Below are 20,547 nucleotides of genomic sequence, written 5' to 3'. Positions count from 1 at the left end.
CCACCTCCACTGACACGACGCCCCTCACCACCACCTCCACTGTCCCCACCACCTCCACTGACACCACGACCCTCACCACCACCTCCACTGTCCCCACCACCTCCAGTGATACGACGACCCTCACCACCACCTCCACTGTCCCCACCACCTCCACTGACACGACGACCCTCACCACCACCTCCACTGTCCCCACCACCTCCACTGACACGACGACCCTCACCACCACCTCCACTGTCCCCACCACCTCCACTGACACGACGACCCTCACCACCACCTCCACTGTCCCCACCACCTCCACTGACACGACGACCCTCACCACCACCGCCACTGTCCCCACCACCACCTCCACTGACACGACGACCCTCACCACCACCTCCACTGTCCCCACCACCTCCACAGACACGACGACCCTCACCACCACCTCCACTGTCCCCACCACCACCTCCACTGACACGACGACCCTCACCACCACCTCCACTGTCCCCACCACCTCCACTGACACGACGACCCTCACCACCACCTCCACTTTCCCCACCACCTCCACTGACACCACGACCCTCACCACCACCTCCACTGTCCCCACCACCACCTCCACTGACACGACGACCCTCACCACCACCTCCACTGTCCCCACCACCTCCACTGACACGACGACCCTCACCACCACCTCCACTGTCCCCACCACCTCCACTGACACCACGACCCTCACCACCACCTCCACTGTCCCCACCACCTCCACTGACACCACGACCCTCACCACCACCTCCACTGTCCCCACCACTTCCACTGACACCACGACCCTCACCACCACCTCCACTGTCCCCACCACCTCCACTGACACGACGACGCTCACCACCACCTCCACTGTCCCCACCACCTCCACTGACACCACGACCCTCACCACCACCTCCACTGTCCCCACCACCTCCACTGACACCACGACCCTCACCACCACCTCCACTGTCCCCACCACCTCCACTGACACGACGACCCTCACCACCACCTCCACTGTCCCCACCACCTCCACTGACACCACGACCCTCACCACCACCTCCACTGTCCCCACCACCTCCACTGACACGACGACCCTCACCACCACCTCCACTGTCCCCACCACCTCCACTGACACGACAACCCGCACCACCACCTCCACTGTCCCCACCACCTCCACTGACACGACGACCCTCACCACCTCCTCCACTGTCCCCACCACCTCCACTGACACGACGACCCTCACCACCACCTCCACTGTCCCCACCACCTCCATTGACACGACGACCCTCTCCACCACCTCCACTGTCCCCTCCACTGACACCACGACCCTCACCACCACCTCCACTGTCCCCACCACCTCCACTGACACGACGACCCTCACCACCACCTCCACTGTCCCCACCACCTCCACTGACACCACGACCCTCACCACCACCTCCACTGTCCCCACCACCTCCACTGACACCACGACCCTCACCACCACCTCCACTGTCCCCACCACCTCCACTGACACCACGACCCTCACCACCACCTCCACTGTCCCCACCACCTCCACTGACACCACGACCCTCACCACCACCTCCACTGTCCCCACCACCTCCACTGACACGACGACCCTCACCACCACTTCCACTGTCCCCACCACCTCCACTGTAACAACAACCCTCACCACCACCTCCACTGTCCCCACCACCACCTCCACGGACACGACGACCCTCACCACCACCTCCACTGTCCCCACCACCTCCACTGACACCACGACCCTCACCACCACCTCCACTGTCCCCACCACCTCCACTGACACGACGACCCTCACCACGACCGCCACTGTCCCCACCACCTCCACTGACAGGACGACCCTCACCACCACTTCCACTGTCCCCACCACCTCCACTGACACGACGACCCTCACCACCACTTCCACTGTCCCCACCACCTCCACTGACACGACGACCCTCACCTCCACCTCCACTGTCCCCACCACCTCCACTGACACCACGACCCTCACCACCACCTCCACTGTCCCCACCACCACCTCCACTGACACGACGACCCTCACCACCACCTCCACTGTCCCCACCACCTCCACTGACACGACGACCCTCACCACCTCCTCCACTGTCCCCACCACCTCCACTGACACGACGATCCTCACCACCACCTCCACTGTCCCCACCACCTCCACTGACACGACGACCCTCACCACCTCCTCCACTGTCCCCACCACCTCCACTGACACAACGACCCTCACCACCACCGCCACTGTCCCCACCACCTCCACTGACACGACGACCCTCACCACCACCTCCACTGTCCCCACCACCTCCACTGACACCACGACCCTCACCACCACCTCCACTGTCCCCACCACCTCCACTGACACCACGACCCTCACCACCACCTCCACTGTCCCCACCACCACCTCCACTGACACGACGACCCTCACCACCACCTCCACTGTCCCCACCACCACCTCCACTGACACGACGACCCTCACCACCACCTCCACTGTCCCCACCACCTCCACTGACACGACGCCCCTCACCACCACCTCCACTGTCCCCACCACCTCCACTGACATGACAACCCTCACCATCACCTCCACTGTCCCCACCACCACCTCCACTGACACGACGACCCTCACCACCACCTCCACTGTCCCCACCACCTCCACTGACACGACGCCCCTCACCACCACCTCCACTGTCCCCACCACCTCCACTGACACCACGACCCTCACCACCACCTCCACTGTCCCCACCACCTCCAGTGATACGACGACCCTCACCACCACCTCCACTGTCCCCACCACCTCCACTGACACGACGACCCTCACCACCACCTCCACTGTCCCCACCACCTCCACTGACACCACGACCCTCACCACCACCTCCACTGTCCCCACCACCTCCACTGACACCACGACCCTCACCACCACCTCCACTGTCCCCACCACCTCCACTGACACGACGACCCTCACCACCACCTCCACTGTCCCCACCACCTCCACTGACACGACGACCCTCACCACCACCGCCACTGTCCCCACCACCACCTCCACTGACACGACGACCCTCACCACCACCTCCACTGTCCCCACCACCTCCACAGACACGACGACCCTCACCACCACCTCCACTGTCCCCACCACCACCTCCACTGACACGACGACCCTCACCACCACCTCCACTGTCCCCACCACCTCCACTGACACGACGACCCTCACCACCACCTCCACTTTCCCCACCACCTCCACTGACACCACGACCCTCACCACCACCTCCACTGTCCCCACCACCACCTCCACTGACACGACGACCCTCACCACCACCTCCACTGTCCCCACCACCTCCACTGACACCACGACCCTCACCACCACCTCCACTGTCCCCACCACCTCCACTGACACGACGACCCTCACCACCACCTCCACTGTCCCCACCACCTCCACTGACACCACGACCCTCACCACCACCTCCACTGTCCCCACCACTTCCACTGACACCACGACCCTCACCACCACCTCCACTGTCCCCACCACCTCCACTGACACGACGACGCTCACCACCACCTCCACTGTCCCCACCACCTCCACTGACACGACGACCCTCACCACCACCTCCACTGTCCCCACCACCTCCACTGTCCCCACCACCTCCACTGACACGACGACCCTCACCACCTCCTCCACTGTCCCCACCACCTCCACTGACACGACGACCCTCACCACCACCTCCACTGTCCCCACCACCTCCACTGACACGACGACCCTCACCACCACCTCCACTGTCCCCACCACCTCCACTGACACGACGACCCTCACCACCACCTCCACTGTCCCCACCACCTCCACTGACACGACGACCCTCACCACCACCTCCACTGTCCCCACCACCTCCACTGACACCACGACCCTCACCACCACCTCCACTGTCCCCACCACCTCCACTGACACCACGACCCTCACCACCACCTCCACTGTCCCCACCACCTCCAGTGATACGACGACCCTCACCACCACCTCCACTGTCCCCACCACCTCCACTGACACGACGACCCTCACCACCACCTCCACTGTCCCCACCACCTCCACTGACACCACGACCCTCACCACCACCTCCACTGTCCCCACCACCTCCACTGACACGACGACCCTCACCACCACCTCCACTGTCCCCACCACCTCCACTGACACGACGCCCCTCACCACCACCTCCACTGTCCCCACCACCTCCACTGACACCACGACCCTCACCACCACCTCCACTGTCCCCACCACCTCCAGTGATACGACGACCCTCACCACCACCTCCACTGTCCCCACCACCTCCACTGACACGACGACCCTCACCACCACCTCCACTGTCCCCACCACCTCCACTGACACGACGACCCTCACCACCACCTCCACTGTCCCCACCACCTCCACTGACACGACGACCCTCACCACCACCTCCACTGTCCCCACCACCTCCACTGACACGACGACCCTCACCACCACCGCCACTGTCCCCACCACCACCTCCACTGACACGACGACCCTCACCACCACCTCCACTGTCCCCACCACCTCCACAGACACGACGACCCTCACCACCACCTCCACTGTCCCCACCACCACCTCCACTGACACGACGACCCTCACCACCACCTCCACTGTCCCCACCACCTCCACTGACACGACGACCCTCACCACCACCTCCACTTTCCCCACCACCTCCACTGACACCACGACCCTCACCACCACCTCCACTGTCCCCACCACCACCTCCACTGACACGACGACCCTCACCACCACCTCCACTGTCCCCACCACCTCCACTGACACGACGACCCTCACCACCACCTCCACTGTCCCCACCACCTCCACTGACACCACGACCCTCACCACCACCTCCACTGTCCCCACCACCTCCACTGACACCACGACCCTCACCACCACCTCCACTGTCCCCACCACTTCCACTGACACCACGACCCTCACCACCACCTCCACTGTCCCCACCACCTCCACTGACACGACGACGCTCACCACCACCTCCACTGTCCCCACCACCTCCACTGACACCACGACCCTCACCACCACCTCCACTGTCCCCACCACCTCCACTGACACCACGACCCTCACCACCACCTCCACTGTCCCCACCACCTCCACTGACACGACGACCCTCACCACCACCTCCACTGTCCCCACCACCTCCACTGACACCACGACCCTCACCACCACCTCCACTGTCCCCACCACCTCCACTGACACGACGACCCTCACCACCACCTCCACTGTCCCCACCACCTCCACTGACACGACAACCCGCACCACCACCTCCACTGTCCCCACCACCTCCACTGACACGACGACCCTCACCACCTCCTCCACTGTCCCCACCACCTCCACTGACACGACGACCCTCACCACCACCTCCACTGTCCCCACCACCTCCATTGACACGACGACCCTCTCCACCACCTCCACTGTCCCCACCACCTCCACTGACACCACGACCCTCACCACCACCTCCACTGTCCCCACCACCTCCACTGACACGACGACCCTCACCACCACCTCCACTGTCCCCACCACCTCCACTGACACCACGACCCTCACCACCACCTCCACTGTCCCCACCACCTCCACTGACACCACGACCCTCACCACCACCTCCACTGTCCCCACCACCTCCACTGACACCACGACCCTCACCACCACCTCCACTGTCCCCACCACCTCCACTGACACCACGACCCTCACCACCACCTCCACTGTCCCCACCACCTCCACTGACACGACGACCCTCACCACCACTTCCACTGTCCCCACCACCTCCACTGTAACAACAACCCTCACCACCACCTCCACTGTCCCCACCACCACCTCCACGGACACGACGACCCTCACCACCACCTCCACTGTCCCCACCACCTCCACTGACACCACGACCCTCACCACCACCTCCACTGTCCCCACCACCTCCACTGACACGACGACCCTCACCACGACCGCCACTGTCCCCACCACCTCCACTGACAGGACGACCCTCACCACCACTTCCACTGTCCCCACCACCTCCACTGACACGACGACCCTCACCACCACTTCCACTGTCCCCACCACCTCCACTGACACGACGACCCTCACCTCCACCTCCACTGTCCCCACCACCTCCACTGACACCACGACCCTCACCACCACCTCCACTGTCCCCACCACCACCTCCACTGACACGACGACCCTCACCACCACCTCCACTGTCCCCACCACCTCCACTGACACGACGACCCTCACCACCTCCTCCACTGTCCCCACCACCTCCACTGACACGACGATCCTCACCACCACCTCCACTGTCCCCACCACCTCCACTGACACGACGACCCTCACCACCTCCTCCACTGTCCCCACCACCTCCACTGACACAACGACCCTCACCACCACCGCCACTGTCCCCACCACCTCCACTGACACGACGACCCTCACCACCACCTCCACTGTCCCCACCACCTCCACTGACACCACGACCCTCACCACCACCTCCACTGTCCCCACCACCTCCACTGACACCACGACCCTCACCACCACCTCCACTGTCCCCACCACCACCTCCACTGACACGACGACCCTCACCACCACCTCCACTGTCCCCACCACCACCTCCACTGACACGACGACCCTCACCACCACCTCCACTGTCCCCACCACCTCCACTGACACGACGACCCTCACCACCACCTCCACTGTCCCCACCACCACCTCCACTGACACCACGACCCTCACCACCACCTCCACTGTCCCCACCACCTCCACTGACACGACGACCCTCACCACCTCCTCCACTGTCCCCACCACCTCCACTGACACGACGACCCTCACCACCACCTCCACTGTCCCCACCACCTCCACTGACACGACGACCCTCACCACCTCCTCCACTGTCCCCACCACCTCCACAGACACGACGACCCTCACCACCACCGCCACTGTCCCCACCACCTCCACTGACACGACGACCCTCACCACCACCTCCACTGTCCCCACCACCTCCACTGACACGACGACCCTCACCACCACCTCCACTGTCCCCACCACCTCCACTGACACGACGACCCTCACCACCACCTCCACTGTCCCCACCACCTCCACTGACACCACGACTCTCACCACCACCTCCACTGTCCCCACCACCACCTCCACTGACACGACGACCCTCACCACCACCTCCACTGTCCCCACCACCTCCACTGACACGACGACCCTCACCACCACCTCCACTATCCCCACCACCTCCACTGACACGACGACCCTCACCACCACCTCCACTGTCCCCACCACCTCCACTGACACGACGACCCTCACCACCACCTCCACTGTCCCCACCACCTCCACTGACACCACGACCCTCATCACCACCTCCACTGTCCCCACCACCACCTCCACTGACACGATGACCCCCCCCACCATCTCTATTGTAACCGTCTCAGACTCCACACCTTATCCATGCCCTAATACAATTCCCCCATGGTATCCCACTGGTCCTCCACCTACCGCAGGTCGGTGACTCTTTTTATATTTTATTGCAGTATTGTTCCTATTAATGTCTACTGATTGTGTGTGGGTCATGGACGCAGGTGGGGTAGGGCATGAGGGTCATCCCTAAATGCAGTATCTTCTCTTAATTTTGTCGTAACTGCTCTTTGACTAAAGCTAGTGTAACTCCACTGCCTGCGACAAAAGCATATCAGTTTGCAGTGGTAAGTTTTAATTCTGGTTATTTTAAATATGTAATTTCGTCAGAGTGTCTTAGTGAATATTCTCCATGGTGTTGATTGGCATCGGATATGCTGCATCTTTGCCCTTTTAAGAAGGCACTGGGCTGCTATAAAGATAACAGAATCTACATTTTCTTTCATCCAGAGAGAGAAAAAAAGAATGGAGTGAAAGGGAAAGAGATTGAGAGCAGTATCGACTGCATATAGAAATCGCAGTGGAAAAAATATAGCGTGGTACACATCCAAGCTCAGTCCATACAAGAAACTCTGCCCACAGAAAACACTGCTAACAGCAGATTATCCTGGGTGTTTTTTATGTTTGACTGAGCACTGAATAATTAACAATGTTGACTTTAAAGTAACAGCTGTGGCGGACTCCAGCAGTTCCTCCTCACCACCAGGGGAGGTAGATGAAGCAGCATCTCACTAATGCTGGAAGGTCAGGCCCAATGGGAAGTGCTATCAGCACACCCAAGTCTGCAGCTGCCTGATTGGCTTGCGCGTGGTACTTAGGCCGGGCAGTGATCTGGGTGGGCTGTCTGAGCTATGATACAGGCATCCTGTTGCTGCAAGTGCATCATCATTGCCATTATCAAACCTTGCTCTTGCACACCTTCTGCAGCCTGTATCCAACCCCACTCCACACTCCTGCTCTGCTCCTGGCGCCCTCCCTGCTCCCATTCCTTGCCTGGCTCCCGAGCATCAGCTAGCAATCTTGGCTCTGACCCCCCATCTCCGACTTTGGACTCCATCTCTGGCTTGACCCCTGATTCTGGCATTTGGTATCGGACCCCCCCTGGCCCTGACCCTCTGCTTTGATTCCTGGTTCTCACTCTGGCTCCACCCCTGCCTCTTCCTCCAGTCCTGACCTTTGGTGTCATTTCCCAGGGCCTGACCCGTGTTCTGCCCACTCAACTCCCACTTTGACCTCTCAGACACACTGCCTGCATCCCGGTTCCCAGCATTTCCGGCCTGAAACTATATGATAACCACTTGAAATCTGGAGCAAAATTTTCTGAGGTTCTGAAGAGCTGATGGGCTGTCTATAAATTATGTAATAAATTGGGGGGATATGCCTCCATTTTGCATGTTTGTTTCAATGTTACCAAGTGTTATGAGAGGTGGGTGTTTTTAAAAAAATGAAATAGTTATTAGAGTTAAGTGAATAATTGATTCTCCTGAAACGAAATGAACCAGAAAGTTTTCATTTTTTCTCACTGAAACAAAAAGACATTAGGAGCTTAAATGTCATGTCACAGAAACTATGCAGGTATAAGAAAGAATTAGCTCCTGTTGATTTCACTGGAGTAGCAGGATCTAGTGGGTTAGAGCAGGGGTGGGTGAGAGCCAGGACTCCTGGGTTCTCTCCCCAGCTCTAGGAAAGGATCTTTTGGATCTGCTTTGAGAGCACATCCTGAATCCCACTAAAACATCTTCCAGTTCCCTGCAAGAACAATGGAGTTGCCAACCTGAGCCAATGTGTCTGCCTACCGGGCTACACTGGTGTGCACTGCCAGAATAAAACGCCTGAGGACAACTGCCAGAACGGCAGCACAGCCATCGGAGCCAAATGCATCTGCCTGCCTGGATTCTACGGCCCCCGCTGTCAGTACTACAATAGCTCCATGGCCTGCCAGAATGGGGGCACCCCCGTCGGAAGAGATTGTGTCTGTCTCCCCGATTACTACGGCACCCGGTGTGAATCCTCTAACAAAACCACCACGGCAACCCCTGTCACTATGACTACAATCAGCACCACTATCCGGGGCACAACAACCACCAACACCATGCAGAGCAACACCATCCCCACCAGCACCAGCACGACCACCACCACCACCATTCCCACTACCACCCCCACCACGACCCCAGGTGAGTGACAGCTCATGCTGGAGTTGGCAATGTTCTTGTAGCCGCGTTGGGCCCAGGATGGGAGAGGTAAGATCTCTTTTCTTCTTGGGCCAACTTCTGCTGGGGGAAGATAGAGAAGCTTATGGGCTGCACAGCCCCTCTTTGGGGCTGGGAAGGGGACTCTGAGTATCCCAGCTAAATAAAAGGTTGTTAAGCATAAGGAGTTCACACACCTTGCAGGAGATCATGTAAAGTATTTGATCTGCCCTGAGTTTAAATATAAGTTACTTGCCTTCACCTTCAGGGACCGTCACGGTCTCTCTCTACCTGCCTCTGAGCAGCTCATGACACCAGCCTCCATCGCCTATTTGTTACATTTTCACAATCACCCCTTAGTGCTCCCCGCCACCTACAGCCTCTCCTGGGGGCAGAGCTCCCCATAAACGTCCGCAAAGCCTCCCCATCCTCCTCCACCTAAATTTTTTCCATGACACTGACAAAAACCTTGAGAACTGTTCAGTGCTTCTGGGTTGAGACCACTGCTTGTCACGGTGCCCAGTGTTATCTCATTGTTTCCTTGTGTCCTCCTCTCTGGCTGGCTTTCTCCATCTGCCGTCTCTTGTCTTATACTAGTACCACCAGCTCTGGTGGGCGGGGAGCATCTAGCACAACAGGGGCCTGGTCCAGGACTGGGGCTTTGGGTGCTACAGTAATAATAATAAATAAATTCCCCAGGGTCAGATTCTGATCTCAGTCATAAATGGTGTAAATCCAGAGTGACTCCACAACAGCCTAAATACAGAGCAATTCCACTCCATTGTAAACCTGTCTGGCTCGCCTCTCGCTTATGTCAGATGTTGCTTCGGTGAAGATGGCCTAGTGTAATTCCACTCCAGTGTAAATCTGGAGTAGCTTCACCCCAGTCTAAATTTAGAGTAACTCCACAGTGGTGCAAATGTTGAGTGACTCTCCAGCAGTGTAATTCCATTTCAGCGTAAACCAAGAGCAATTTAGACATCACAGACACAGCTCCCATATATAAGCCAGTCCAGACTCATGCTGACAAGCAGGGCATCGGATTGTTTCTTTCAGCACCCTGCCAGAATGGGGGCACTCATAATGGGATCAAATGTATCTGCCAAGATGGTTACTATGGCTCCCAGTGTGAAAAGAGCAAATGCCAGAATGGGGGCACTTGGATCAATGGTGGATGCCTATGCCTGTCCAGCTTTCAGGGTCCTGCATGCGAATATGCTTCTGAAGTCATCAAGGTCGAAGCCGGTATGAAAACCTTACTTAATCGATCCTTGTGTCTGGGGTTCAGACAATACCTTAAGGTGCTGCAATGCATGAGACCCTTGGAAACCCGAGCAGGGACATCCATCTGGCCCATGAGCCAGGATCCAGGATGACAGGTCCCATGCAGTAGCATTGTTAGCATTCGAGGGGGTCGTGTGGGGCTGTGAGCCAGAACCCAGTAAGACAGCAGGGCTGGCTCATGGCAAAGTGGGGTCTTTAATCCTGGAGTCCTAACCTAGCAGGCCTGACCAGGTGGGACAACAGCTGGCTGTTCCTGGGCTGGGGGAGGGCGGTGAGGAAACACGTTCAGCAGCAGGATGGCAGGTAGTGAAATGAAAAGTGTCCCTCCTCGCTGGCCCCCTCTGGCTAGGTGTGACACAGCAGGGAGGGGGGAGTGTTGACCTGGGAATGTGGCAGGGGAGTTGAGCTGTAGCTCACGAAAGCTCATGCTCAAATAAATTGGTTAGTCTCTAAGGTGCCACAAGTACTCCTTTTCTTTTTGTGAATACAGACTAACACGGCTGTTACTCTGAAACCTGTCACTGGGGATAGGAGACCTGAGAGCCTGTAACCTGACCAGGAGGGGGAGGGGGAGGTAACACCTCTGCCCAGGAAACTGGACAAAGGCTGCAGGAGAGAGCTTGCTGGGGGGGGGGGGGGTTGGTTTTAGTTTTGGGCTGAGTGGTGGAACGCAGGGAACCCCAGGGCTGGGGTCTAAGCTTCCTGCTCCCCCAGAAGGACTTGACTGAGGGGTCCTGGTTGTACCCACAAGCTCTGTTTTAGAGTGTGTTCCTATTGTCCAATAAACCTTCCGTTTTACTGGCTGGCTGAGAGTCACAGTGAATCCCAGCAAGAGGGGTGCAGGCTCCGGACTCCCCCACACTCCGTGACACTAGGTAACAAATGATGTGATGGGTTCTAAAGGATGCTGGGGGTCCCGGGATGTGCGCATCAGGAGAGCTAACAAGGACCCCCAGGGGGAGAGGGCAATTCCCCTCTGCCATTCCCATGGTTTCTGCCGATTTTCACCGTGTTTCTTTCTCCTCCCTCCCCCCTGCCCTGATGAAGAGGTGAATGTAACAGTGGACGTGAAGCTGCAGATCACCAACCACATATTCACCTCTAAGCTGAAGGACAACACAACTCAAGAATACAAAAAGTTTACCTTGGACTTCAAACAACAGGTGGGACCCGGAGGAGCGACCGGGAAGGGGGCGTTAGTGATAGAGAGGCCCCCAATGGGGTGGATGGTCGGGAGGATATGGGGGAACTTCCCAAGAGAGGTATGAGATCAGGGGATCATCTCCCAGGGGAAGGGCTGGGAGGCCCATTGCTGGAGACGTTGGGAGCTAGGGCTGGGCACAATGCTGGGGAATGGGATGATCCCAGCCCGCCAGAGGGGAATAGACTTAAATGGGTCTTTCCCAGTGCTGAGCACTGGTTTCCTGGGGAGCGTCCAGGTGGGAGTATGTTCGCTGCTTAGGTATCATGGCTGGGAACATCGCCAGCCCCCTGGGCTCACCGGGACCCCATCTCAAGGGGTGGGGAGGTTCAGGGCAGCCCCTGCCAGTGACGTGCACCCTATTCCCTTCCAGATGAAGTTGGTTTACAGCAACATCGCAGGGTACAAAGACGTGGTGATCCTGAAACTGACGTGAGTATCCCCCAAAGCTCTGCCCACAACCTGAGCTCCGCCCACAAGCCACCACCCATTCCCTGTGAGACTCCTAAAGGAGACTTTGCCTGCAGTAGGCATGTGTGTGTGTCTTTGACACATGGTTGGTTCTTTGGCATCAGTGGTTCACCAGTGTTCAGAGCCTTTCTGGGCTGCATCTGTTAGGAGGAGACATCGGTGCTACGGGTCAGGTCTGTTCTTGGTGCAATCCTATTTATCTACCAAGGAAAAAAATGTCCACAGAGTCCAGCTTCCCTGAACGCAGCAGCATGTCCCTTGCTCAGAAATCCTCACATCTACAGCTCCTGCGGGCTCTGTGCCCAGAGAGCGCCGTCTCTCTCTCCCTGTCTTCTCAGGGCCAACTCACGACTGCTTCTCCTGGCACCCACCACCTGCAAATCTATATCCTAGCTCCTGATTTTGCAACCAGGGAAACCCCCTGTTCAGCCCACACGGTTTAGTGGCAGTGTGCCATGGGCAGTAGCCTCCATTGTTTGTAGCTCTCTCAGCTGCATGATGGGGCTTAATTGCTCATTCCACTGACTCTGAAAGAGGGTAGTTGGAACAGCCTGTTGGCTTTCATGAGATCTGTGATTGTCACTGAAGCTCAGAGCCCCCTCCCAACAGATGGTGGCACCTTTCAGCTCAGTATGTTCAGCGTGAACAATATTTGTCCATCCTTGTTCCTTTCTGATCCAGAAACAGTTAACAGTGTTGATGTTGAAAGGTGGGTCCCTTTGACTTTCACGCTGATCGGCACCCGCTTCTGGGGATGGGGGTGTCGTTAGGTCCAGTTCTGGCAGCCACATTTTCGAAAAATCGGAGAGGGTGCAGCGAAGAGCCACAAAAATGATTTTAAGGGCTGACAGTGAGGGACTTGGAGATTTATCTGTTTAGTTTATCAGTAGGACGATCCAGAGGTACTTACCCACCACACCCAGGCATGCCTATGGTGGCTAAGTACCTCCACGGGGAGTAGATACAGCACAAGAATCACATTAAAGCTGGATAAATTCAACTTAGAAATAAGGCAAAATGTTTTCCAAGTGAGGGTGATTAACAAACACCGAAGAGAAGTGGTGGCTTCTCCATCTCTTCCTGTCTTCAGATGGATGCCTCTCTGGAAGGTGCTTTAGCCAACCACAAGTTATTGAGCCGGTACGTTTCTCCAGCCTGGGTTACACAGAAGGTCGGATGAGATGAGTCACTGCTCCCTTCCGACTGTAAACCCCATGAATATATTAATCGAATTCATGGGCATTGGTGCCTCACCCCTCTGTGCCTGGGTGACAATCTCCGCACACATGCTCTGCAGTGGGGATCTGAGCGAACACCCCAGGAAGGAGGGACATGCCAACCCGAGGTGGGTTTGTTCCTTCAGGCAGGGCAGCGTCGTGGTGGATCACATTGTCATCCTGGCTTTACCCGTCACCGAGGAACTCAACACGAAGGTTGAGAATGTGGCTGAGCAGCTGAAGACACAGATAGAGATGGCGGCTGAGAATCAGAACTGCAAAGGCAGCTCCTGTGAGTCTCTGTGCGGTGAGGGTGGATGAGGGCTGGGCAGAGAGGGGACAGATCCATGGTCCTGGGAGGAAGATTCTCCATCGCTTCACCTCCAATCTCTGCCAGGGGGGCTGGAGGATAGATAGATAGATAGATAGATAGATAGATAGATAGATAGATAGATAGATAGATAGGAATGTGTATGGGGATGGATGGAGAGGATGGGAAGTGTGACGGGGGATGGAGAAAGTGAGGAATGGATGGAAGAGTGTTTGTGGTGATGGATGGAGAATGGAAGGGTGGGTGGAGGGGTGTTTGTGGGGATGGATGGAGGGATGGACGGTGTGTGGGGAAGGGAGGGATGGATGGAGGGGTGTTTGTGGGGATGGATGCGGGTGGAGGGATGGGTGGAGGGGTGTTTGTCGGGATGGATGGAGAGAAAAGCATTGACCTCTGTGATTTCAGTGGCTGGCCCGAGTTCACAGAGAACAGCTTTCTTCCTTTCCCCCCACACCTCAAGCCCCACGGGCGGTCCTTTCACAGGCCCAGATGGGTCAGCTCATCAGCCAAGCCTTTTCCAACCCCCAAGTCAGTGGCAAGGCCCGTGCAGCGTGGGGAGCTTCGGGGTCCACAAGGGGGGGTGTGCAGCTGAGGGGCGACCGTCCCCGTCTCTCACTCCCGCTCCTGACCAACCCTGGGTCAGCTCACTAAGAACTGCCCGTCCCGTATCTTCCAGCCATGATGTGTTTCAACGCCTCCTCCGCTGATGTCTCAAACGGGACAATGCCAAAGTTCAACGGCACCGGTGAGTGACCCATGGCCGCCCAGCGGGGGAGCGGTGCTGGGGCGGGACAGAGGGGGTGTCAGTGCTTCCTTTGCAGCCAGCAACCCATGACCCTTCTCTCTCCTCTGCAGAGTACTGCCAGAAAGCAGTCCCCGAAGGCTACGGGCAGTTCTACTTCCCTAACCTCACCAAGTCTGGCCTCTCCTGCATCTCCAACTGCACCAAGAGCACGCCTGGCTTCATTAAGTGCAACTACGGGCAGTGCCAGCTGACGCGAGCCGGCCCCCAGTGCATGTGAGTTGTGCGTGTACACGCCCGTGCACACACGCGCCTGCCTGCTGTGCTCGCAGAATCGCTTTGACCAACCCCCGAGAAACCCCAACTGCTTCGGAAATATCAGGACGAGCCGTTTCGTTTCGACCTGACCCCAAGCTGTTTTGGGTTCTGTTCCGGGCACTTTACCAGAAGCGAAGGAGGACTGGACTTGCAAAGTAGCCGGAGGAGGGGCCCTCCTGGTAACCCTTTAGCCCAAGGGTGAGGGAGAAACGCCCTGGGATCTGGCAGGTCAATTCTCCCCTCTGCTAGATATAGACTTGTAGGACTGGAAGGGACCTCAGGAGAGCGTGTACTCCAGTCCCCTGCACTCATGCCAGGACTAAGCATTATCTCCATCCCTGACAGGGGTTTGTCTGGGGAGGAGAGATCTGAATTTGGGTCTGTAGCACTGCAGGGGAGAGGTGATGGGCTATTCCCACGTGGGGCTTTCTCAGGCTCTCCTGGTGTAGCTGTTCCACGTTGTATAAATAATTAACTAGCCATTGGAGGAGGGATTTGAACTTGAGCCTTCCACAGCCGACCGAGGGGCCCCAAGCACCAGGCTGTAGATTCATTCTTGCTCGCTTTCACTGTCGTTATGAATGATGGCCCCAGCACCCTCTCCTCCTCCTCCAGCTGTCCTGTGATGCTCGTCCTCTGTTGCTTTTGTTACGAACACCTGACTGAGAAACAAAAAATGTCGGGTCAGGTCAAAGAGGTTTTGTTTCCATGTGACTTGAAAGTTTTTCCTACTTTTCCATTTGACCCCCGCAATTTTCGCACCAGCTCAGCTTTGGCTCGACGTGAAACAATTATTTCTCTGTTTTGTGTTTGCTCGAGTGGCCGTTGAATGGGAAAACCCATGATTGGCACAGTTGTGGCCTCTGTGCGTGGCTCCAGCTTAGCCTGCATGGGATAGCTAAGACTTGGGATAGTTAAGTCCCAGGCAGACCGAAGAGCTACAAAAGAATCTCTCAAAACTGGGCGACTGGGCAACCAAATGACAGATGAAATTCAATGTTGATAAATGCAAAGTGATGCACATTGGAAAGCATAATCCCAACTGTACATATACAATGATGGGGTCTAAATTAGCTGTTACCACTCAAGAGAGAGATCTCGGCGTCATTGTGGATAGTTCTCTGAAAACTTCCACTCAATGTGCAACGGCCGTCAAAAAACTGAACAGAATGCTGGGAATCATTAAGAAAGGGATAGATAATAAGACAGAAAATATCATATTGCCTCTATATAAATCCATCTTGAATACTGCGTGCAGATCTGGTGGCCCCCATCTCCAAAAAGACATATTGGAATTGGAAAAGGTTCTGAAAAGGGCAACCAAAACAATTAGGGGTATGGAACGGCTGCCGTATGAGGAGAGATTAATAAGATGGGGACTTTTCAGCTTGGAAAAGAGACGGCTAAGGGGGGATATGAGAGAGGTCTATAAAATCATGACGGGTGTGGAGAAAGTGAATAAGGAAGTGTTGTTTACTCCTTCTTGTAACACACGAACTAGGGGCCACCCAATGAAATGAATAGGCAGCAGGTTTAAAACAAACGAAAGGAAGTATTTCTTCACACCAAGCACAGTCAACCTGTGGAACTCCTTGCCAGAGGATGTGGTGAAGGCCAAGACCATAACACGGTTCAAAAAAGAACTAGATAAGTTCCTGGAGGACAGGTCCATGAATGGCTATGAGCCAGGATGGGCAGGGATGGTGTCCCTAGCCTCTGTTTGCCAGAAGCTGGGAATGAGCGACAGGGGATGGATCACTTGATGATTACCTGTTCTGTTCATTCCCTCTGGGGCACCTGGCATTGGCCACTGTTGGAAGACAGGACACTGGGCTAGATGGACTGCTGGTCTGACCCAGGTTGGCCATTCTTATGACTCGGATCCATGGAGAAGGACCCGGGCACAGGAGGGACAGCTCACTGGAAACAGAGAGTCCTGACTGGATGGGGGATCCCGGGGAAGTGGCTCGGGAGACAGGATGGGGCAGGACAGGAAAGGGGCTGGGTTGGGGCTGATCTCACCCCCTGCATCTCCCCCACAGCTGCTCTGAGACGGGCTTGTACTGGTACCCCACAGAGCGCTGCGCCACCCGCATCAGCAAATTGGCCGTTGGTCTGGGCATGGCCGTCGCAGTGCTGGTGATCGTGAGCGCCATCCTTGGTGTCTTTCTGTTCAGAGCCAAGAGGATGAAAACCCAGCTCAGGTAACTGCGCCAGGAACACATGGGTGGGCCCAGCCTTCAACTGAGATGGTGTAAGCCTGCGGTTAGAGCGGGGGGCTCGGTGCCAGGACTCCTGGGTTCCCTCCCTGGCTCTGGGAGGGGAGTGGGGGCTGGTGGGTTAGAGCAGGGGGGGCTGGGAGCCAGGACTCCTGGGTTCTCTCCCCAGCTCTGGGAGGGGACCAGGGTCTGGTGGGTTAGAGCAGGGGGGGATGGGAGCCCGGACGCCTGGATTCTCTCCCCAGCTCTGCCCACCACGTCTGTACCTCAGTTTTCCCCCATCCCAAGCGGGGATAATGTTCTTTCCCGGGGCAGAGGTGGGTCATGAGGCTCTGCCGAGGAAGGTTTGCTGTGAGCTCTGAGGGGTCCCAGCATCCGCAGTGGGGGTTGGGTCTGGTAAGAGTCGGACCCTCACCCCTTTGAGTTGAGGGGCAGGTCCAAAAGGTGGGATCAGAGGGGCTGCCCCACAGCCATGGGGCAGGGGGAGGCCGAGTCAGATGCCCTTGGAGGCCCAGCGCAGTGGTGGAAGCTTCAGCGACCTGCCCGCGGGACCCTGGGCACCGAGCGGCCCGACACTGATGGGCATGGCTGTCGCTGCTCCCCCTGCAGCCTGCACTTGGATGATGACACCGAGAAATGGTACGAGAACGACTACACTGAATGGAACACTGCTGGGAGCTTCTGCATCAGGAATGAAGGAGCCAACTTCGACAAAGGTAACGCTGGACCCATCCCGGGCTGGGCGAGATGGGCTGGTGAGAACCCCTGGGCCAAGGAGGGTGGGGGGATAGCTCAGTGGTTTGAGCATTGGCCTGCTAAACCCAGGGCGGTGAGCTCATTCCTTGAGGGGGCCATTGAGGGATCTGGGGCAAAAATTGGGGATTGGTCCTGCTTTGAGCAGGGGGTTGGACTAGATGACATCCTGAGGTCCCTTTCAACCCTGATAGTCTGTGTTTCTATGACAGCCATCCACGGAGACCGGGTCAGTGCCATCAGTGGGGGAGGGTGGCTCTGAGGGACTCCTTCGAGGGGGTGGGGGTCCTGGCCACGCATCCACCAGCCGAATCCTCCACCTTCCTAACCCTTCTCTCTCGCCAGGTTCAGACAGCACCAACTCCTTCAAGGTTAACATGGAATCCATCGACAGCTCTCTCCCGGTAGGTTTGGCCATATCGGTCCCCTCCTGCAGCTGCCCACGGGGAGCACACTCTGCTCCGGTGCACAACTAACCTGCTCGGGCAGCCCAGAGAGAGATGCATCCCTTTCCAGATGGAGACCTCTCTCCTGGGAAGCCAGGACTCTGCAGAAGATTTGGGGGGGGGCTGGATAATCAGCCTAATGTGAGCTCCCGGTGCAATGCTGTGGCCAAAAGGGCCGATGCGATCCTGGGATGCGTAAAGAGGGCTCTGCTCATGGTCCCCCCACTTCTCACCCTCCCAGGTGCACATCCAGAGGCCGGAGATTGTTGTGACCCAGCTGTGAGCTGGGGCCAGGCCCCCTGGGGAGGAGCAGGGGATGCGGCCTGAGGCATCATGGACCCCCGGAGAAGAGCATAAATGTTTCCACACCGCAGCTCAGGGAGGCTGGAGGAGGGCCAAGAGGGGAGGCCAGGCAGCGCAGGGGCCAGACGGCTGTGGGGCCCTGGCTCTTGGTATCATCTTCAGGGAGCCTCCTCCCCTCAAACATCCTCCTCCCTCAGCAACCACCCTCCACATCCTTCCGGTCCCCAATCCCAGCTCCCCTGTCTGGGACACGAGGGCCCTGCTGCTGGGGCGTCGGTGGCGCTGCCTAATGGCCCATGCAGCCCCCTGGAACGACTACTGAGATGGGGTCCTGGAGGAGCCGATTCTCCCCTCGCCTTTGTGTAAATCAGGAGTAACTCTGCTGGGGCAAATTCCCCTCTCTCTCCCCCGGTGTAAATCACGAGTAACTCCACTGGGACTAATTCCCCTCTTGCTTCCCCCATTGTAAATCAGGAGTAACTCTGCTGGGGTTTATCAGGCTGGTTCCCCATGCGCTTGCCCTGGTGCAGCACAGGGAACGTGAGCTCAGCATCAGGCCCCTCGAGGGGGGCGTTCGCCCTGCCCAGCCGCCTGCCCCTGGTGGGATGTGAGCTTTAGAGGCTCCAGAGCCAATCTCCACAGGCACGATGCAGATTTTCCTGTCCGCCTCCACCCTCGCCCTGCTGACCCCAGCACAAGGGCCGGCCTTACGGAAAATGATGCCCTGGGTGAAAGTGTATTTTGGTGTCGCAGGCCCCCGGTGCTTCCCTGGGCTCCCCCCTGACCCCTACTGCTTCCACAGGCTCCCCACCCATTCTCCCTGCTCCTACTGCCTCCCTGGGCTCCCCACCCATCTCCCCTGGCCCCCGCTGCTTCCCTGGGCTCCCCACCCATCTTCCCTGGCCCCCACTGCTTCCCTGGGCTCCCCACCGCTTCCCTGGGCTCCCCACCCATCCCCCCTGACCCCCGCTGCTTCCACAGGCTCCCCACCCATTCCCCCTGGCTCCTACTGCCTCCCCGGGCTCCCCAAACAACTCCCCTGGCCCCTACTGCTTCCCCAGGCTCTCCACATATCTCCCCTGGCCCCCGCTGCTTCCCTGGGCTCCCCACCCATCCCCCCTGGCCCCCGCTGTCTCCCCTGGCTCCCCACCTATCTCCCTGGCCCCTGCTGCTTCCCCGGGCTCTCCACCCATCCCACCTGGCCCCTGCTGCCTCCTTGAGATCCTCCTACCATTGCCCAAGCTGCCTTCCATGGCCTCACATCCCAAGCTTGCCCCACTCCTTGCCTCTTGACCATGGCACCCCAGTGCTTAATTTGTGAAGCTGTGGCACCTCTGGGCTCCTGGCCAGCAGCTGCCGCTCTCCAGCCACCCCGCTCTGAAGGCACCACCACCGCCCACAGCAGCACAGAAGGAAAGGAGACAATACCGTGCCATGCCACCCGTCCTTGTGAGCTGCTGCTGGCAGCAGTGCTGCCTTCCCTGCTGGGCACCCAACCGGCAGCCGCAGCTCTCCAGCCGCCCAGCGGGTGCTTAATTTGTGCTGGGGCTAATCCCTTAGCAACGCTTTCATTACAAATTAAACACTGCGGTGCCCTCCCCTGACCAAAGCACCATG

General features: G+C 57.9%; 1 protein-coding gene across 1 annotated transcript in view; it reads left to right on the top strand.

Moving 5' to 3' along the window:
- Nucleotides 1–18,910, top strand: part of LOC141978753 (uncharacterized) — a gene marked incomplete at its 5' end in the record, with an annotated part of 32,716 nt that extends 13,806 nt beyond the window's left edge. The window contains 11 exons of the mRNA XM_074941071.1: nucleotides 9,213–9,286; nucleotides 10,784–10,890; nucleotides 11,977–12,092; nucleotides 12,504–12,562; nucleotides 13,965–14,110; nucleotides 14,826–14,894; nucleotides 15,005–15,167; nucleotides 17,252–17,413; nucleotides 18,038–18,144; nucleotides 18,527–18,585; nucleotides 18,869–18,910. Coding sequence (XP_074797172.1) covers nucleotides 9,213–9,286; nucleotides 10,784–10,890; nucleotides 11,977–12,092; nucleotides 12,504–12,562; nucleotides 13,965–14,110; nucleotides 14,826–14,894; nucleotides 15,005–15,167; nucleotides 17,252–17,413; nucleotides 18,038–18,144; nucleotides 18,527–18,585; nucleotides 18,869–18,910 — 1,104 coding nt within the window. The remainder of the gene's footprint in view (nucleotides 1–9,212; nucleotides 9,287–10,783; nucleotides 10,891–11,976; nucleotides 12,093–12,503; nucleotides 12,563–13,964; nucleotides 14,111–14,825; nucleotides 14,895–15,004; nucleotides 15,168–17,251; nucleotides 17,414–18,037; nucleotides 18,145–18,526; nucleotides 18,586–18,868) is intronic.
- Nucleotides 18,911–20,547: the final 1,637 nt, after the last annotated feature.

The sequence above is a fragment of the Natator depressus genome, chromosome 28 (assembly GCF_965152275.1).
Source record: "Natator depressus isolate rNatDep1 chromosome 28, rNatDep2.hap1, whole genome shotgun sequence".
NCBI lineage: Eukaryota > Metazoa > Chordata > Testudines > Cheloniidae > Natator > Natator depressus.
The sequence above is the reverse complement of the archived record's forward strand: the minus strand, read 5'-3'. Positions and strand labels throughout refer to the sequence as shown.